This window comes from Camellia sinensis, chromosome 8, assembly GCF_055761805.1.
Source record: "Camellia sinensis isolate YWXY chromosome 8, ASM5576180v1, whole genome shotgun sequence".
Classification (NCBI taxonomy): domain Eukaryota; kingdom Viridiplantae; phylum Streptophyta; class Magnoliopsida; order Ericales; family Theaceae; genus Camellia; species Camellia sinensis.
Window position 1 is genome coordinate 198,425,264 of NC_138968.1, and position 21,077 is coordinate 198,446,340.

At 34.2% G+C, this 21,077-nt stretch overlaps 2 protein-coding genes and 1 long non-coding RNA gene across 3 annotated transcripts; all 3 read left to right on the forward strand.

The window, feature by feature from the left end:
- Window positions 1-522: 522 nt before the first annotated feature.
- On the forward strand, window positions 523-6,602 carry LOC114267067 (uncharacterized). The gene is made up of 3 exons (XR_003630844.2): window positions 523-680; window positions 924-1,102; window positions 6,325-6,602. It is a non-coding gene; the product is annotated as an uncharacterized LOC114267067 (long non-coding RNA).
- Window positions 6,603-11,004: 4,402 nt separating this feature from the next.
- Window positions 11,005-18,275, forward strand: LOC114267039 (putative potassium transporter 13). The gene is made up of 10 exons (XM_028208021.2): window positions 11,005-11,378; window positions 13,344-13,563; window positions 13,668-13,919; window positions 14,043-14,099; window positions 15,406-15,666; window positions 15,759-15,811; window positions 15,927-16,041; window positions 16,251-16,505; window positions 16,586-17,108; window positions 17,542-18,275. Exons 1-10 carry the CDS (start codon window positions 11,346-11,348, stop codon window positions 17,954-17,956), a joined length of 2,184 nt encoding a protein of 727 aa, XP_028063822.2. The 5' UTR covers window positions 11,005-11,345; the 3' UTR covers window positions 17,957-18,275.
- A 680-nt stretch (window positions 18,276-18,955) lies between these two features.
- Window positions 18,956-19,799, forward strand: LOC114267040 (uncharacterized). The gene has a single exon (XM_028208023.2). The coding sequence runs from the start codon at window positions 19,044-19,046 to the stop codon at window positions 19,653-19,655; it is 612 nt and encodes a 203-aa protein (XP_028063824.2). The 5' UTR covers window positions 18,956-19,043; the 3' UTR covers window positions 19,656-19,799.
- The last annotated feature ends 1,278 nt before the right edge of the window (window positions 19,800-21,077 follow it).

Consider the following 21,077-nt stretch of genomic DNA (forward strand, 5'->3'; position numbering starts at 1 on the left):
ATATTAATTATTGGCGGTTAAAAAAAAATTAGTTGCTAAAAATGCCACAATTGGCGACTAAAAGAATATTTATTCGCTAAATATGTCACAATTGGTGACCAAAAACAATTTTAGTCGCTGTATAGTTACTTTTAGCTACTAAAATTATTTAGTCGCCGAATGAAAAACAAAAATTTACTTTTTATCTTTGGCGACCACAAGTTTAGTAGCCAAAAAATTAGTTTCAGCGACTAAAAAATTATTTAGTCGCCAATAGTGGTACAATTGGCGACTAAAATCTGAATTTAGTCGGCATTGATAACATATTTTTTGGAGGGAAAGTTTTTCAATTTTTTTGGGGGGAAATTTTTCTAAATAACAGCTTACATATGCTTTGGCAACTAAAAAATATTTAGTCGCGGTATACTCAATTTTTCCTGACAAAAGTACAATTAGTCACCAAATAGTGAACTTATGGCGACTAAAAAATGTTTTTGTCGCTAAAAGAGTTAATATTTAGTTGGAACATATTTCAGGCGCCCAGATTTGGTGCCCAAATTTGATTCTCTTTCCTCTGTGTGTGTGTCTCTCTCTCTTAGAGAACCTCACCTCTTCACCGAAGTCCATCACCACTGTTGATCACGTTCGTCGCACATCACCACCGCTGTAAATCGCTACCGCCACCGCCGCAATACAAACAGGTTCTTTCTCTTTCTCCCCTGTCTCTCTTGCTCTCTCTGTCTTTCTCTTTCTAGGATTTCTAGGGTTTGAAAATGGTATCGTGAAGCGCGAGGATTTGTTTATTATCTCCAAACTCTGGTTTGAATCAATCTTTATTTTGCTTAAATCTGGCATTAACATATTTAACAGATTGCTATATATGTATATATATGTATTTGCTTATGCTAAGATGATAGTGTTGTGTTGCTTTACTCTCTATTTAGAGTCATTAAGCACAAACAGAGGATCAAGAAAGAAGAGCTATCGAAATGGAGGAGGACTCACGTGCTCGGCTTTTTCTTCTTCTGTTCTTCCCTCTGCTCTCCTCTTCAACTGCGACGGCATGCTCGTTGATAAAGAGAAGGAGGGCTATCGCATTTCTTTCAACGACACTTTCACTGAAGTACACCCCTTCCTTGTCTCTTTGTTCTTCCTATGCCATTTCTTGTTTGATTTTTGATAAAATTTCCAAGTTTTCTGAATTGGATTGTGTTTTCTTTTGTTTGTTTATGGGGGAATTTTGTGTTCGCTCTGTTTGTATTGAGCTAATTTCGATTTTATTGAATTGGGTTTTGATTATATTTTTGTAATTTGTGTGCATGAAGTTCATTCTTTGTTATAATGAGTTGCTGATTTGTTTACAAATTGGGTTGAGTTGGGTTGGGTTGTATTTTGTTTTGTTTTTTTTTGGGGAATTTGTGTTCTAATTTAGATTTTACTGAATTGGGTTTTGATTATATTTTTTCAATATATATATATTTTTTTGCATTGAAGTTGTTTGATTTGATTACAAAGTAAAATTGATTTTACACAGAGGGATTGTGAGTTAACTGGGATGTGGATTTGTATGGCGTGTTGCTCAAAATTGGGGGAGGAAAAGAAAGGCAATGACTCTTTTTGGGAAAAGTGTAAATCTATTACAAGTTATATAAATCTCATAGAGAACATTGAATTTGATTTATTGAAGTAGAGGGATCATGAGAATACATTTATAATGGGAACAAAAACATAAGCCTAAAGTTCTAATTATGTAGGATAGCCAATGCTGTTGAATCCAACTTGTAGTAAATGACACAATTGAATTGGTTATGTGCACAACTGTGTGTATTATTCCCTTTAAATCATCAATCATCAATTGAATAGTCTGGCCTGTCTGCTATAATTGCACAATGTGGGGCTAAGATGACTTGACATGTTCATTTTCTTCTCAACTAGAGGCATGTTGCTATGGACTTACTATGAGCACATATTGCAGTTGAAATTTTGTTCTAGCTGCTTTTGTTTTTTTGTGTGTTTGGTTTCATGTCCTAACTGCTTCTGGTTTTTACAAAACTTACAAACTGAGTTTGTCAATTCCTTCTAAGGTAATGAGAATTCAAAACATTCTTCAATTTTGCTTGTGAAGCCCCTGAAAAATGTATTTTCTTTAAAAACCCTTACGTTTGAATTATTTCCTTAAAAGCCCCTAAGTTTCTTAAATTATTTCGAATCTTGCCGGTTAGCATTTTTAATTTTTATCGGAATAGGAATATCCTAGCCGAATTAGGTTCCTTAGCCTAATTTAATTTAATTCTACATAAATAAGGTTCCAATACATGAGTTTAATTCCAAGCCCTCACTTCTTTTATTAATTTCAAGATTTGCCCAAAACTAGTACATGTACTTTTTATACTATAATACCACCAAATCAATTTGTGGATCTATATATACATTGGGAATATATCCATAGTACTCATATATTGAATAAAATATACCACATTTCCCTTCCCCATGGCCGGCCAACCTAGGAGAATGTGAGGGACCAATTTTCGAGGCATGTAATCATGACAATCTAGAAGCAAAGTACAGGTACCCTTAAATCTAGGAATTGTGTCCCCAACCTAGTTCCATTCCAACTAGAGACCAAAGTTTTTAAAGGCAAATGCATACTTTAAGGCGTTTTACCTCTCATGAGGCGAGGCGTAAGCCTCAAGGCGTTGAGGCGTAAGCATTTTAAATTTCAAATTTTAATATTTACTGAATAAATTAAATATTTTTAAATAGTTAAAAAAATAAAAACAAAATTAAATATAAATATGAAAATACTTTTCGCTTTAATGCGTCGAACATTTTACTGCATAGAAGGAAGTTTTCCTTTACTGAAAGAGAAATCGATATTCTTAACTTCAGTAATTGAGCTTCTCACTTGACCATTAACTATGTTTTTCTTGATTGATCATTTACTTAATTTTTCCTGTAGAACATAGTTGTAAAAATGGATTCTTTTTAATTTTTTATGTTTAAACAATCTAATAGACTAAGTTTAACAAATGCCCAGGGCAACTTCTGCATGTGCATACTCCTCGCATGCTTATGCGCAAAAAGCGTAAAAAGCGCGCTTAAGGCGCATGTTTCAAACTATGATGCGCAAGCCTTTGGGGAGTAATGCCTAAAAATCAAAGCCTTAATGCGTTTTACCTTCGCCTCAAGGCGAGGCGAGCCTCGAGAAAGCCTTTTAAAACTCTGCTAGAGACTAGTTAAATCATGTCTAATCACATAATTAAGTCCCCTAATCACTTCCTATTTCATTAGACTCCAAGTAAATCCAAACTTTTCAATCCAATTCCAACTAATGGGCCTTTGTGTCTTTTCACACCAAATTTGCCTACAAATACAACCATCCACTTAGTATAGCATACACAAACAACACGCACACACCTACATTCGGCCTAGAGGAGAGGAAGGAGAGCAAGAGAAGAGTCTTGAGAGGGAGAGGAAGGAAGAGGAGAGCAATCTTGTTCAACTTGGCCTAGCCTAGCAAGTAAGCCACAACACAACTCTCTCTCTCATTTTCCTCTTTCAAATACATGCTCTTAAGGGTTGTAAACATTGTTTTCAGATGTGTTTTAATGATTTCCTTGTGTTAAAAATGAAAAGAGTTGAGCCATGATTCTACTCTTCTTGTAGGTTCCCTTAATCGGTACAAAACTATCTTTTTCATATCAATCTCTCAAACTTTCCAAAGGCACACCTTCAAGATAAATTTCTGAGTCTAATATCTATTATTTAGCATGTTTTCATCACACAAAAGAAATGAAGAAAAATTTCCCTTAGTGGATCTCCTTTCTCACAAATCCTCTTGTTTTTTAGTATTGTGCATTAGAAATCTGTTTTTACGTCCAACTTTCAAGAAATTTAGAAAAATGTAGAAAAATATTCTGGACCTCATTTTTATGCCAAAATCTTCATTAAGAAGTTAGTTTTCAAGGAAAATTGGTTTCATTGAAAAAAAAGTGAGCGGTTTGTAAGAAAATCAAATTTTCGCAACGGTCGACGAATCTGGACAGTGCTGGAGTATTTCTTAAATAACTAAAAATCTAGAAAAGCTATCCCATTTCCGAAATATGTTCTAGAAACTAGATTAAATTCTCTACGAACATAGGAAGGCCAGGTTCTATAAAAATCTAAAATAGCCCTTTTTATTTTAATCTTTAAATGGTACTGAATCTGAAAATTTAGTTTCGCATGGGTGTTTTATGCTCTTGTGTTCATGAATATGCTTATTAGTTTATGATCATGTCTTGATATGATATCGCATGTGTTATGGTTATGTTTCTTATCTTCTTCATTTTAATGATGCATGCTTACGTGGATATTACTATCTTGTTAAGTTGGTCTAACCTTAATTCAAAACATTTAACTCAACGAAAAACTTAATTGAGATGGTATTGGGTTTTCGATCACTTGAATAATGAAGAGATGATAATGTGTTATGTATGGATTGTTGGGATACATTCCCTATTTGGAAGTTAAAGTCTTGCGCAAGTGGTTTTTCGGAACCCTTGAACGAAGCGGTTGTATTCGGACCCTAGGTATTTGGTGTGAGGAGGGATTTGGACAAGGCCCATTATTACCGTATTTTTTGAGGTCCTGTGGTTAGCGCTACGCAGTACATAACTGTTGGTAGGCATCCGAGGTAAGGTCTGCAACCAAGCAGCAAAAGAGAGGGCATACCGAATAATCCGCATCCGATTCTTGTGGTTGGGAGGACGAAATCTCTTTGGGGGATTTCTAGTTTACTAACGTCTAACTTTGTAACCCTTTGTTGTTTAGTTAAATATCATGCTTCATTACTTCTTGTCATATTTGTGATTGTGTATTGGATTGGGAAAAAGGGACGAGGTGTGTGTGCATTTACTAGGCATTCAAAGCTTACGGCATATCATGCCAAGTGCCAAAGAGGAGCTTATAGCTGGGGACGACGAGCCGGAAACCTTCGAAGACTTTTGGCTATCTTAGAAAAGTTAGAAATTTCCCTTTTGATATTTTGTAAGGCTCATATGAAGATTTAAATTTTCTTTTGGGATGTAATGTAATGGAACGAGCTTTTGTAATTAAGGATATTCGTGGTTATTATGTACATTTATTCTAACACCAATATAACCCCTAACTATGAGACCTTGTGTCAATACCTCTTAAGATCTGTCAAAAAGGTAGTGCGCTGCCTAAGAAAGCCGGACTTATAAGGGAGGCTAATTTGGCTCCTTCGGCGATCTGTGATCTTACTTGGTTATTGACCATAAGACTCATTAGTGACTTTCCCTTGATTGCAACCAATAGTGTAAATTCGGGATGTCACATTGCTTCATATCATTTTATGTGTTTTAATTACTTTTCTGTTTTTTAGTTTTATATCGTTTTAGAATGTGCATTGTTGGGAAGGACTGACTTGCTAAATCGTTTTCCTAACTCGTTTTTGTTTGAGAACTATTATATATCACTATATAATTTTAGCATTTTTTTTCGCCTTCTACATAAATTATGCAACAAATGTTATATGTACATGTAGGACATTAATACTCCTATTTCCCTTTTTGTTTTGTTCATATATCCCAACTGTTTGTAGTCTATAATAACTTAGAAGCTGATTTTATAAACTTTCCAGTCTATTAAGTGATTCTTTTCCTCTGTTCTATTACTAAGGTTGATTGAAGAAGCCAACCTTTTTTCTTTTTTTTTTTTTTAAAAAAAATTATAGCTATCTTGTTTGCCAATCTGGATTGGAAAGCAGGTTTTAGTCTCTTTTCTTACATTTGGAGATGGGATGCTTTTGGGATTTTCTTCATGGTATGTTTGGGTCATGGATTTGGCTAGGGAAAGGGAGAGGGAGAGGTAAAGGGAAATTGCTGAAAGTCATCATACATCCATTTCTAAATCTGTTTGAAATGCATAAATCTATTTCAAATTATATAATTTTGCTATTGAATTTTTTTGTTTGAAAGTACGTGTTAATGTTGGTCATACGTTAATGAATCATTTGAGAGCCACTTAGTGAAATTATAAGAATATCATATGGACTCCAGAGTATTAGTAAGCTTTAACATGATTGTAAGATGGATTCATTTCTAGGGGTTGTGCTCTTTCTTATTTGATGTTCTGTACTAGTTTATAAGTGTAAGGTGTGCTCTTTCGTAGCACACTTGGCCTTCTTTTTTTCATATAGTGATTGATTTGTGCAAACACCCACTTTTGCTGCTAATGATTAATTTGAAAAGATTAATTAAGTTCGAGTTTTATATTTTTTTTCTTATAATTTTAAATTGGCCAATAATTAGTCAATACTAATGATTAATTCTATTTTTGCAGGTGGCTTTTGACGTCCAAATGTAGATATGACTTTTTTTGACAAGTATGTAAGGCCATTGTTTTTATACCTCTGTTTGTATATATGGTTCATACAAATTATTTTTTTGGCGTGGTAAATATCTAAAATTTGGCTTGGTAGATATTAGCATTCGACGTCGTACAAATTAATTTTTCAGGTAGTATATATTAAATTTTTGGTATGGTACAGATTTCCTTTTGGATATTAAATTTGGTTAATCCTATATTATGTATGAAATTAAATTATTGAGGTTGGATTATACTTGGTATGTATGGAATTTGTATTACATTTAGAATTGAACGCTCAATATTAATTTTTTGGATGGCTGGAAGTGAAATGTGTGGACGTTGTCGAATGGTTGATAACATAGTATTTGGTGACTAAATATTCAGTATTAATGGATATAGGTGGTTCAGAAAATTTTATTAAAAAAAAAAATTAATATAGTATTTGGCGACTAAATATTTTGGTTGCCAAATATGTAAGCAAATGGTTTGGCGACTAATAATTTAGTAGCAAAAATAGAACGAAATGGGTTTTAGCGACCAAATAGTTAGTAGCTAAAATATCACTTTTGCCAACTAACCAATGTTTAGTAGCCAAACGTGCCCTTTCGGCGACCAATGTTTTAGTTGCGAAAAGATTACATTTGTCGACTAAATAAAATTTAGTAGCCAAATGTTTCACTTTCGATGACCAAAATCATGTAAAAATAATCAGTTGATCCAATTGAATCAAACTATCTTAAGAAAACACACGATCTATTCTCAAAATCATATTAGTTGTTCATTTTTTGAGACAAATATAATCAAATCACATGACTTTTAATGTCTGATCCGTCTAATTTTTTGTATGAATAATTTATCCTACAAGCTTTAGAAGATATATAACATCGATTCCCGAGATAAATTTTGGATGGGTCTCCAGCCCTCCAATTGGACCCTCTAGAGCGGAGAAAAGTTTGATTTATATTTTTATTCTTGCCCCTTCCATAAGTAATGGTAATTTCTCCACCTAACATGTATGTATGAATTAAGTCGTATGATGCATCTACGGATCTACGGTGGTATGTAATTGCCAAAATGATAGGTAGGTACATTTCATGTCTGGTTTGGGTAAAAATAGAGGTTGCCCAAGTTGGCCCCTCATTTTGACAAGGGGGAAAAGCAAGCATCATGACCAACTTGACCCATTTTGTACTAAAATACAACTATTTGAGGAGCACACTGCATGTAATGTTACTTCTTTTGAGTGTGAAAATTGTCATGCTGTTGGTAGGTCATAAGCCTCAGCCTCAGCCTCAGCCCAAAGCCACCAAAGCTCGAACCAAACCAAAAAGGATACAACTTGAGGAATAACTACCCTACATTTTAATCTTATTCAAGCTATTGTTCACATGAGGTGTGGGCGAACTAGGCTTAAAAAATTCGAGAATTGAACCAATTCTCTTTTTAAAATGACACATTGTTTTTGGGTTTTTTAAATAGTTTGTGAAATTGGTTTTTTCAATAATTTTTTTTAAAAAGAGATAAAGAGTAATATTTTTTTTATCCTGATTAATGGATTATTGACTAAAAAATGGACAAAATATTATGTGAATTAAAATTTTAAAATACCCATAACAAATTATGTCAAAATTATGTGACTCGGTGTATTTGTTTGAAATATCAAAATTTGTAAATATAATTTACCCAAATTTTAAATTATGAGGGAACTGTGATTCCAATCCTAATTTACTCTAATTAGGTTGGTTGGATTCTGAAGACTGATCAATTTGTTTTGTTTACTTCAATTATAAATTTGACTATAGCCCAACCCAATTGCATCACAATAACTACTAAAGAATATAGCCTTGTGATATTTGCAATCTTACTACTCGGACGTCTTTCCAAAATAGTACTTCGGAGTCCTTACAATTTGTTTATTTAATTTAGAAAAGACAACGTTTTACATATAAAATTATTACAGCTGTTGTCGTGGGTGTGAATCCTGGCCGAGGCATCCCTCAAAATTCAAACTAACTAGCAAACAATAATAGAAAGAAAGAGTTTGAATGTTCAATGCTTTTGAAATTAGAAAATGTTTCGTGTTCACGAATGCAAAGTCAAAAGTGACCTTTTTGTCGCTTTCATTAAAATCCAAAAGTTTAATTGACCTTTAAAAATGGTAATCCCCACCAACAAGGGTTGGTTCAGTTGGTAAGACTCTTTTTATTCGCTCATTTGGTTTTGGTTCGAATCTTGCTGTCGGCAATTCTTTGTTGGTGAGCGATATTGTGTAACGCTTTTCTTGGCCTTAGAACGAGGGTAGCCTCTCCTCCTCCTAAATTTTATTTTTTATTTTTTATTTTTTTATGAATCTAAAAAAAAAAAATGGTAATCCCCGTCCTAGAAAGGAGTGTTCCCAATGAGACGGGTTAGAATGAGCTCACCCCACCTTGTTTTACTATGGTCTCTCTTCTCATTTTGTGGTGGCAACACAATATAGTTTTATATTTTCTTGAAAAACATGAAAATAAAATTGATTTAATTAAGAAGAAAAGAAATGATGCTTGATGCAAAATAATTTTGAATCAATTCCATTTTGTACGAAAACAAATGAGAATGTTTTTAAATATCTAAAAGTGATTTTGGTAATTTTACTTTCACTTAAATATCTAGTTATAAAAGAACATTTTTAAATTGACAATTTATTTTCAAATGTGTCTCGTGCTTTTTCATAAATAAAAAAAAAAAAAAATTATTTACTTGAAAGAATGACTTTTGTTCATTTATTCACCAATCTATTATACATGTGTTAGATAATGTCTCAATGGGACTACATAATTAAATGTGGTGTTATCATTTATAAGAAGCCTACAATTTAAGTGATTCAATTTAGTTAATAGGCTTAAAGGTATATGTGTTATGGACCTAATGTGTAGATACTAGTTGTATAATTTTTATTTCTATGAGGGGCATAAATAGAAATTAAAACATATTGGTTAAAGTTGGTTTTCATTCCTTTTGAACTTCCACAACCTTTTAGTTTTGAAAACCAATAAATAGATATTAAAACCAATAATGGTTAAAGTTGGTTTTCATTCCTTTTGAACTTTCACAACCTTTCAGTTTTGAAAACCAATTACAACCTTTAAAAGGTTATGGTCGCTGTTCCTTCCCAAGTGGAAAATAAGAACACCATCATTTTTTTCCTAAATCCTCTCAAGGAGAAACATAAGGCACCAAAGGGGAAAGGATTAGAAGGCAATAACATAATCAATAACAAAGAGTTCATTGATAATCACGCTTCCGTTTAACCATTCATCAATGGATTCAGGTATGTCATTTTGTCTTGATTTCTTGATAATACACATGGTAAATGATCCAAAGTATAAGGTTTATGTTCTGAAATTTATGTTTACAATATGTTCATGAATAAGTTACCATCATCCAAAGACAAAAAAATACTATTGTGTTTTGAATTGTTGATTTGGACAGAGATTAGAAAGGAAAAAGAAAAAAGTGGATAATAAGTGTGAGATGAAATGAAATTATATTTTATTTATATTTCATCATTTTTTTTTCCCTTTTACTTTTCAAGTCTCTACCTAAATTTATAATTGAAACACAACTTAGGCTAAGTTTGGGAAGACTAAATAAGTGCACTTTTTGTCTTTTTAGACTAAAAAGTTGAGGTTGAAAATATGAATGTTTGGGTTAACTTTTTGACTTTTTACTGAAAAATGTGTAATAAAAAATTGTAAAAATTAGTTTGTAAGAGAAAATTAGAATTGGGAATTGTGCAGCCGTAATTGTTGACTTTTGGTGAATAGTGATGACTTTTTAACTTTTTGAGTAACTTTTTGGCTTTTTGACTTTTTTTAAACTACCCAAACTTGGCCTTAATGAAGAAAATTAAATTCCACATGTATTTTCCCCCCTCCTAATCTCTACTATATAATCAAGTAAAAAAACAAGGATCATCGTATGATGCACACCATTCTATAAGTTAATGATATTTATAGTGTTATTTATCACAAATATTATAACTAGAGATTCTTTTTGAGGGATAACTAAAAAAACAAAATAGTCATAATCAAATACTACAATGTTAAAAAAAAAAAAAAAAAAATCGAACACTACATATAACTAAATATATTCTAAATCATAACAAAAACCATATCATTATTAACATTACAATAAATTATAATTAAAAATTACAAAAAAAAAAAAAAAACCTCATAACTGAAGCGTATCATACAAATGTGTCTCATAGAATTTCCCAACAAAGAATTCCAAAAGAATCGGAGGAGATATTACACATTTGTGGACATGGAGGGGTAATTTCGTAATTAAAGTATATGGCGATTTTGTAAAATGCCAGATGTCGGTAGGAGATAGCAGCGACCTTTTCTTTTAGTAAAGCCGCAACACAGTGAGTAAAAATCAGGGGTTATTCAATTCTAGACACGTGATCCCCCTAATGTTTTAATTGGTAGAAAGGAGGAAAAGTCTACTCCCTAATGTTTTAATTGGTAGAAAGGAAGAAGAGTCTACTATTTATTATTTTAGGGATAGAAAATAACGCAAAATTAAATAATTAATGATTGACTTGAAATATAGACTAGTACTTTGGTTATTGAATAATTTCCAATAAAAACCGTGGGATCAAATTGATCTCATCCATTTGTTTAACGCTTTGACAAATTGACTTATGTTCGTATTCTCTCTATTTGAACTCCCTCCTTCTCCGCCCATTCGTATCTTCTCTCTCTCTCTCTCTCCATGCAATATGTATCCATGATATTCCATTGTGAGTCATAGGAATCTATTTATTTCGCTTCTTTCGAATTTTGTTTTAGTTATTTTAGGCAAAGAATTTGGATTTTTCAGAGAAAAAATACAGAGTAGAATCATCTTCAAGTCTCAGAGTATCGACTCTCAGTTTGAATTTCATTGATATAGCTGAGGAGTATAATAATTGAGAAAGAACCCAGAAATTTATATTGGGCTGGAAGAAAATGCTGTCTGAATCTCCTCCTCCGAATCGATTAGTAAGTGTTTTTGTAGTTGTAATTCTCTCTCTCCCTCTAATAACTCAGTATCCCGCTCAATAAACCGATTAATTCAGAAACTAATTTCACCATCTACTAGCGGAACCCAATTAAAACTGGGGCTAAATCTCGTATGAACTGGTTTTAAGAAATTATTTGTACCTAATAGAATCGAACAGATCATTGACGAGCACAAAACAGCCACAGGGGTTATGGTTTAGGGTGCAATTGTTTGTAGTTCTCTATTACTCTGTTTCATACATGTTTCTTTGTAAATACTATGATTTTGTAAGGTTATATCTTGTCTCCCTATGGATTCTCTAACAGTGGAGGCGTAGACTATTTTATTTTTTTAATATTTTAAAGTTTGAATTTTTAGTTCTTCATCGTATAATGTTTTTTTTTTTTTTTTTTTTTTTTTTTTGTCTTTAGTAATTGCACCCTTACTATATGATTTGGCTAAAAACAAACATAACCCCTTAATAAAAAATAAAAAAAATAGAGGAAAATTGGTTTAGCGGCACGTCGACCCTACATGATGAGTTGATTTGAAAAGAATGTGATTTATTTATTTTGACTTTTTAGGATTGGTTTGGCATGTTTGAAAAAAGTTAAAATCTTAAAAAGTCACTATTCTATTTAAGTCACATCATCTTATTTAAGTCACATCACCTTTCTAACTCATCACTTCAAACCCAATCCAAACCCAACTCATATTTCATAAAAAGTCAAAACGTGCACTTATTTAGATCATCCCAAACAACTCTTAAAAAAACAGTTTACTTGGAAATAGCCAAATTGATATTAAAAATAATGTGCCAAATGAATTTTCATCTCACTTTCTTCAAATAATCTTTATTTTTTAACACATTTTTAGAGAGAGAGCACGAGTGGTTAGAGAAAGTGAAAGAAAGAGAAAAATGGTGAAAGAAAAATGCCGAGAAAAAAGAGGTAACATAGACTTTTCAGAAAGAAGGATAATGTCTTAATTAAGAAGTAGTTCTCTTTCATATCTTTGCCTAGGCGTGTAAGAGTGACGTTATGATATTGTCACTTTGAAACTATAAATTCTATCATTATACAAATTATAAAAATCTAAAATTTTTAAAATTATATCAAATAGTACATGATATACTAATTAGTGCGTATAATTTTATTTTGGGGTGTAATTAGTTGAGTTTGGTCAAAGTTAAAACGAAGATTTAGCAAAACTTTCGATTTTGTTAGTAAAGGAAGACATGCTACAATTCAATTTTATCAGTATCTGATTTTGTGTAACAGAGGAATTTACAAAAAAAATTTATAGAAACCTATAAAATCTGCTCTATAAATGGTCTCTCCCTAACCTTTGTTACAAAACGTGAAGCATTATTCACTTATTTTCTAATCCTTAGATAATCAGAATATCAGAAATATTTTTTATTATATTTCGATCGGTCCGGTCAGTACAAGTTATTAAGTGTAAAATTTGTCAGAACCGAAACAAGCCATCATTATGGAAACCCCGATTGAAGACCAAAATTTCGGCTGATCTTGTGCAGTCGGTTCAGTTTCACTGGTTTTTGTTACTGCCCTGTGTTTGCCAGTTTTTTTTTTTGTTTTTAATGTACCTTTGATCTCTGCTCTGTTCCATACTTGGTTTAAGAAGGTGGAGGGAAAGAAAGAACTTAAAATGTGAAAATTACTTGGAGTGTTCTTTCAATTGCTGTTTAATTTTTAATAACACTCTGTCCCAGTTGAACCGAATGGGATTTTTGGTTTATTGCATGGTCTGTTGTCCAAATTCTACCAACCCATTTCTTTCTTTTTTAACTAATCTTGTTCATAGATTCTAAAATCCCCAATATGCTTTTCTTTCCGATATTTCCTACAAAACTGTTTTACCTTTTCTTTTCTTGTTTCTTTTGAATAATGATGAAAAACATAACAATGTCCTCTATGCTTCATTTGTGGAAATTGTACCAGAGGACTCTGTGTTTGGCCTACCAGAGCTTTGGGATTGTTTACGGTGACCTCAGTACATCGCCCATATATGTCTACGAAAGTACTTTTTCTGGAAGCTTGCGCCCTTACAGAGAAGACCATGAGATTCTTGGGGTACTTTCTCTGGTTTTCTGGACTTTGACTCTCATCCCGCTTTGCAAATACATTTTAATTGTATTAGCAGCCGACGACAATGGTGAAGGTGTTCACAATGACCTGTATAATAACTGATATTGTTTATGTATTTATAAACTTCTACTGGTATTTGGATTGAGTGCAATAGAGCCTTTATCCTTGTTTTTACAGGTGGAACCTTTGCTTTGTATTCACTACTGTGTCGACACTTAAAGACAGGCCTTTTGAGCACTTCCCATGGTGCACTTCATCGTGTAACATCTTCTGACAACGCTGGAACTTCTGTCAAAGAGACGAAAACTAGCTTACTTATAAAGGACTTCTTCGAAAAGCATCATAGCTCTCGCGTTGTGTTGCTGCTGGTTGTTCTTCTTGGGACTAGCATGGTTATTGGTGATGGAATCCTGACCCCAACAATGTCTGGTATGAATTGTAATGGACCCAAGAAAGATCAAGTTTTGATTTTCCAACTAAAGTATTTTTCTACTCGTGTACATTCTTCCTATAGCAATGATTGACTTACACTCTTTTTATGTTGGTTGGCAGTCGTTTCTGCAGTCAATGGACTTAGAATCAAAATCACAGTCACAGATTTGCATGGATGTAAGCTGAATTGGCAAATGCTTGTTTATTTATTGCTTCATTTGATTGTTAACAAGATGTGGAATATAGAATTGGAAACTAGAATATATATATATATATATAAGGGTAGAACAGTAGTTGCTATTTAATGTTGCCATTAATTCCTAATGATTTACTTTTGAAAAACATGTTTTGAAAAAAAAAAAAAAAAAAAGATTATATTTTATTGGACATCTTACGTGTAACTCTGAAATTTCGGAGGTACCTGTGTCAACACAATACGACACGACACGGGTATGGATGCGAGATACGGCCGGAATATGGCTCTTTACAAATGGATACGTCTAGGTTTTGTCCTAAATATAGAAGAAACGAAAGAGTATAGAGGGAGAGAACCTACCTTCTTCTCGATTTAGTCTTTTCTGCCTTTTTCGATCTCGTCTTGCATCTTCTTCTCAATCGATCTCTTCTTCTCTCTCTCTCAGTCGATCCAGCTTCTTCTCTTCTCTGTCTTCTTCGATCTCCTCTTCTCTGTCTATCTTCTTCAATGTTGTCTCTCCTCTTCTCTCTCTCTCTATTTGTCGATCTGTTCTCTCTTTCCCCCTCTCTCTCTCTCTCTCTCTCTCTCTCTCTCTCTCTCTCTCTCTCCCCTTTTCAACATATAATAAATAAAATAAATCATCCATTTGTTTTAAAAAAATCTAATTAAATCATATATAATAAAAAAAATCTTAAAAAAAATTATAAAATAAAACATTCAATTTTTAATTTTTATTTATTTTAACATAATTTGTTATTACTTACTTGCTATAATTTTTTATTTATAATATATATATGTCAATTAAAAATTAAAAATAAATTATATAGATAAATTAAAAATATTATTAATAAAAATACTACATAAAACAATAAATATATTTAAAAAATAACAATTTAACTCATCTTTATACAATAAATATATTTTAAAAATAATTATTTAACATATCCTGTACCCGTATCCACATTGAGATTCATATTCACGTATCTTTAATTTTTAATTTTGAAGTGTCCAACCTCTAAATACACATCCGCACCCGATACTCACACCCGAATCCTTGTAAAGTAGATCTTACCCCTATTATACAATATTTTAGAATATACGATCATTTTCATTCCTCATATTGGAAATGTCCGCTTCATAGGTTACATAGTATGTTAGTGCAGTGAAGCATGCAATATTGTTTTCATTCAGTATTCAAGAGAAAAAAAGACTCAAGTATCCCCTTCCAACTTTTATCCCCTCAAATTAATTATTGTAAACAGTACTCTTCTAAATTTTAAATGGCAGATTATACTTCGTTAATCGCTTGCGTCATCTTGGTGGGCATTTTTGCTCTTCAGCACTATGGGACACACAGAGTCGGCTTCCTTTTCGCTCCTATCTTGATATCTTGGCTTGTATGCATAAGTGGAATAGGAATTTACAACATAATTTATTGGAACCCCCAAGTAGTTTATGCGACGTCACCATATTATGCATACAATTTTTTCAAGCTAGCTGGAAAAGATGGATGGAGGTCCCTTGGGGGCGTTGTCCTTTGCATTACAGGTCAGTTAGAATTTTTTAATTTTTTTTTGGCAGCATTTCAGCAAGAACATCTTTTTATAAAGCTCAAAATTACTCTGGTTCCATTCCATCAGGTGCAGAAGCTATGTTTGCTGATCTCGGTCATTTCTCCCAACTCTCTCTCAGGGTGAATTTCTTGATTTACTCGCACTGTGTGTGTGTGTGTTTATTTATTATGTACATGCATGTAAATTTGCATGTCCACAAATTTTTATTGATTTTCACTTTTCTTCATCGGACAGATTACATTTATTGTAGTTGTTTACCCGTGCTTAGTTCTGGCATACATGGGTGAAGCCGCTTACCTCACTAAGAACAAAATGGAACTCCAGAGTAGCTTCTACAAGGCTATTCCAGGTGAGACTTAAGGTCTAGATGAGGGTAAAATTTGCTGACACACTGATGCATTGAATGGGTAAAACTCGGCACATTTAATTTTTTTTTTTTTTTTGGTTTTGTCCATTTGTTTTATGTGGTTTTTGTTTCCATGTGTGCTTGTAGTTCCATTGATTGTTAGAAGTTTTGGGCACAATCTCATGTCTTCTTGCTTTTATCTTGACCTACAGAGCGAATATTTTGGCCAGTGTTTATTATTGCAACTCTTGCAACTGCAGTGGGAAGTCAGGCAATCATATCAGCTACTTTCTCAATTATAAGTCAGTGCAGGGCACTGAGGTGCTTCCCGCGTGTGAACATAATACACACATCAGGCCAAGTACACGGACAGATTTACATACCTGAGGTGAACTGGACTTTGATGGTGTTGTGTCTTGGAGTTGTGATTGGCTTTAGAGACACCAATAGGATTGGAAATGCATATGGTTCGTCTCTCTCTCCCCTCTTGGATGTGAGTGCATGATATGAAATTGAGCTTCTTATCAAACTATTGTTTTGCATATAGGTCTTGCTGTGATCACAGTAATGTTTGTCACGACTTGCTTGATGTTTCTAATAATCAGTACAGTTTGGAATCGAAATGTGCTTTTGGCAGCTACGTTCGTAGTAGTCTTTGGATCCATAGAGCTGCTTTATCTCTCTGCGTGCCTTTGTAAAGTGCATAAAGGAGGCTGGCTTCCCCTTCTCTTTTCTCTCGTGATCTTGGCTCTGATGTCTGCGTGGCAGTATGGAACGTCAAAGAAACAGGCCTTTGAGCTTGAGAACAAAGCATCCATGGAGAGGCTTCTCAGTCTTGGCCCAAGCTTGGGTATGGTCAGGGTTCGTGGGATCGCTCTAATTTACTCGAGCCTTGCAGCCACGGTGCCACCGATGTTTGCACATTGGGTAACAAATTTCCCTGCTTTGCATCAGATTCTCATTTTTGTGACCCTTGAAAATTATATGGTCCCCAATGTTCCACTCTCTGATCGTATCCATGTCGGGCGGATTGGCCCTCAAGACTCCAGAGCATTTTGGTGTATTGTCAGGTGCATGTAGATAAGATTTCACCAGTACCTAACTTCTTTCGACACCAACTTATAAACTTTTTTTTTCCTAATGTATTTTTGTTCTCAATGATTCTTTTTTTTTTTTTTATAAAAAAAACATGTCAATTCTTTTTACTGGGTCTGTCTAGATTTGACAACCCTTAAAATTGTAAAAATTCAAAAAACATTTGAAAAAGTTTACTAATTGAAAAAAATTATGCAAGTAGGCTTATTGATATCTTTGCTATTTTTTTTTTCCTTGAAATTTTAATGGTTGTCTAGTTTAGAAGGACCGAAAGAATAATATATTTTCACTCAAAGTTTAAAAAGTTTGATAAAGACAAAAATAGGTCTAAAATATGGTAACTCATAAGGTGGCGCCAAAAGATTCTAGCTAATATATATGTTGTTTTTTATTATGTTGCTATGTCAGGTATGGATTCAAGGATCCGCGAGACAGCTATAACCTTGAAACTCAGCTGATTGACAAGGTGGAAGAATTCTTGCGAAGTGATTCACATGATGAAGAACCGGCGATTAATGGATATCCATCATTTCCTGTTCTTCATGATGAGGCTGGAGTTGGTGTTGGCAGAAGAAGAAATGCTGGGTCAACAAGTTTGCAATTGAACGAGGAGTTACAGGAACTGATAGAAGCAAGGGAAGCTGGGGTGGTTTACATGCTGGGCAACACTTACATTGTGGCAAGTGAGGTATCACCGGTTATGAAGAAGTTTGCCATTAACACTGTGTACGCGTTTCTCAGGCGTAACAGTAGGCGACCGGCTGCTGCGCTTGGGATTCCACACCCGTCACTCATTGAAATGGGTATGGCCTATCACGTGTAACGCTGGCGCAGGAACGGGGACTGACAAAACAGTGGGAAGAAACTTGTGGGGTTTTGGTGAAATTTCATTGATACACCATAATAAGGACTAAACCTTAATACTAATGTCAGAGGTACAGCCTAAGCTTTATACGGTAGTGTTGTTGCTTACAGAGGGTTGAGATTTAATCAGATGTGTGAAATTTGGAAAATGGAAAGTTACTAATAGCTTCACTTCTCTTGTGTGCTTGACTTAGGACGGGAAAAGAATTTTAAAAAGTAGGTAAACCAATACTTTGTGTATATATGATTTTTATAAAAGCTACAGCAAAAATTGATCACTTTACTGTTTTGTTATGTATAAGGACTTGGTTTCCATATGTCGATCTTTGTTGCCAAAGGCTCAAAGTTGGTAGCTACTGAAGTTTTTTGGATTTAGATTTGAATTTGAATTTGAATTTGGATTTGGGTTTGAACATGATTTATTATTCATGGATGGTCAACATTTTAGCCAACTCCTACAGTCAATGCACAACATTTTTGTCTAGCCGTGAAGAGACAATTTGCAGACATCTCGGGTTCAATTTGATGATCTAATCCGTTTAATTTTTAGTGCTCTTCCAACTAGATTATTACAAAAAATTCATGTTGAAATTAAATTCTATAAACCAAAAATATCCAAATTTCCATTTTCTTAGGAAATACCTTTTAACTTGTTTTTAAATTAATTTTTTTTATGGTATAATACATGGCAAATAAAAATGAAAAGTGAAATAATTTTGCTATGAAAATTTTCCACCGCTGTATTAGTGGAGTTTTGATTTTTAAAAAATATTATTTGTGACCGATTTAATTTATATTTTTTCTTTCCTCCCCCTAAAATAAAATAAAAAAAATCTCCTCATGGCATGCTCAGATAATTCAATTAGAGCCAAGGGGTACGCCTGGAAATGTACACAATTTCGACCGTTATAGGATTCAAAATCCAGTGGACCGTTCGATATTTGAGTACTTCCTCCTGCCGTTTCTCTCCCCCGCTCTCTCCGAAATTCTCTCTCTCACATCATCTCTCTCTCTCTCTCTCTCTCTCTCTCTCTCTCTCATAAGACATGGTCGATCACAACAACAGTAACTCATCAATCATGGAGTCCAAGCCTCCACACCCACTTCACCAAATCGCTGAAACCCCAACCCACAAGCTTCTTTTGAAGCAATGGCTCAAAGAAGAAGAACTAATTCTCAATCGAATCGCCCTCAAAGAGACCCAAATCGACTCTGTTCGCAAAGAGATCACCCAACTCTACTGCTTCTTCTTCCTGTTCCACTCCACAGCTCTTGTCCTCCTCTTCAGTGCCTCTTCAAGGGGTCCACAAGGCGAAGTTTGTCACAGATCTTGGATTCCCTCTCTCTGTTCCCTGCTCTTCTCTCTCGGTATCGTTTGGGCTGTCCGATACAAGACTGATGTAGAGACCCACTTGGAGAGGCTGTTAGAGAGAGAAAAAGAGGATGGGAATCTCTTGGCGAAGTGTGTTGAGGAATTGAAGAAAAAGGGAATTGAATTCGATTTGCTGAAGGAAGTCGATGCACTTCGGAGGGCTAAAAGTTTGAGGGTCGAAGCGAAAGCGGTTCGAAAGTGGTCAGCGAGGGACTTTGTTACTATGTTCTTCTTCACTGTCTCTTGCTTGGTTCTGGGTCTTACAAGGTTCATCCTATGTAATTAGAATTTCCATAATGGATCTGAGTATAGGAGTTGGGGAAATGGGTAATTGTTAGATTTGAATCGGACACTCTCGAGCTTATGGATTAACATTGTCTTTTGGGAATTCATTTTGTTTTTCAAGTTTGGTCGATATTGGTTTGTGTCATTTACATAGAGAAAAATAGGCTTTAAAGGTGGGAAAGGTTGGAGTGCAGAATACACTGTTCTGCTTTTTATAATTTGGGGAAGATCATTGGAAAATTTATGGAATAAATTTGTCTTCTTTTTTGTTGCAATTGTTAAATTCGTCTTCTTTTTTGGTCCTTTCTTTTCATGCGATTCATATTTGTCATCGTTTTATTGCATTGATATTAGGAGATATGCTATTTTTCAAAGGAAAATTTTGTATGAATATGTTCAGAAATGTGAAAGAGCATAGGAATGTGTAAAAATATGTGAAATTGGGACTCTATCTACTGAGAATTTTAAGCTTTATATGTCACCAATGTTAGTCTTTTTTGGCAACAACTTCAAAATCGCCTTTGTGGACGAGAAAAACAAGATATTGAAACTGACTTTGAAGAATTGCCACCAGAAATGCTAAAGGTAGGCTATAGATTATACAACAAAAGCAAACGTCATCTACAAGTTCAGCAATAGATGAATAAGTCCCAAAAATTCCAGCAACAGTTCCAAATATGATTATTCCAATGATGCCCACTTCCTTGTAACTCCAATTCTGATGGGAACCAGAAATCTTCAAGTAGTATAGCAATCCCGGTTTCCCTCTCTTTATTTACTGTATTCTGGACTTACGTCCTGTGGAGTTGGTGGTTGTATGTCTTGTTGTCATCCTTTAATTCCATATGTTTGAGTTTTAGGATGTGTTGGGTGTGTTTCACACAGGTTGGTTGAGTCCCTTTCCTTGTTGCCCAGATTTTTGGTTGTCCGTTCGAGCAGGACATTTCACGCTCGAGCGGAGTTTTCACACTTCCAGTATTTGTGCCTCTACAAAACTTCTACAGATGTGTTTTTCATACTCGAGCGGGTTTCCTTACGCTCAAGCGGGTCGCGCTCAAGCGGGTATGTTGGCACTCGAGCAGGGTGTTCATTGCCTATGAAAATACTGGGAGAGGAGAATCTACGCTCGAGCGAACTGGTTTTCGCGCTCGAGCGGGTCCAGTTTTTGTGTTTGACGCTCGAGCGTCCTATTATCCGCTCGAGCGGGAGAGTCGTATATCGTATATCCACTCGAGCGGGAGATATTTTGAATCACTTTTTACACACACACTCTCTCTCTCTCTCTTACTTTCTAAAAATATCTTTTGAGAGCTCCTCTCTCTAGAATCTCCCTTCTCTCTTAGGATTGATCTAGTTAGAGTGTTCTTCTACCCTTTGGCCTTTACAAAAAGTGTGTTGATCGTCGAGGGTTACGTTTTGATCC

Coding starts and splice junctions, on each gene's coding strand:
- LOC114267040 (XM_028208023.2), top strand. CDS start 19,044: ATGGTCGATCACAACAACAGTAACTCATCAATCATGGAGTCCAAGCCT.
- LOC114267039 (XM_028208021.2), top strand. CDS start 11,346: ATGCTGTCTGAATCTCCTCCTCCGAATCGATTA. Junction 11,379..13,343: donor CTCCTCCTCCGAATCGATTA/GTAAGTGTTTTT, acceptor AAATTGTACCAG/AGGACTCTGTGTTTGGCCTA. Junction 13,920..14,042: donor CCTGACCCCAACAATGTCTG/GTATGAATTGTA, acceptor GTTGGTTGGCAG/TCGTTTCTGCAGTCAATGGA.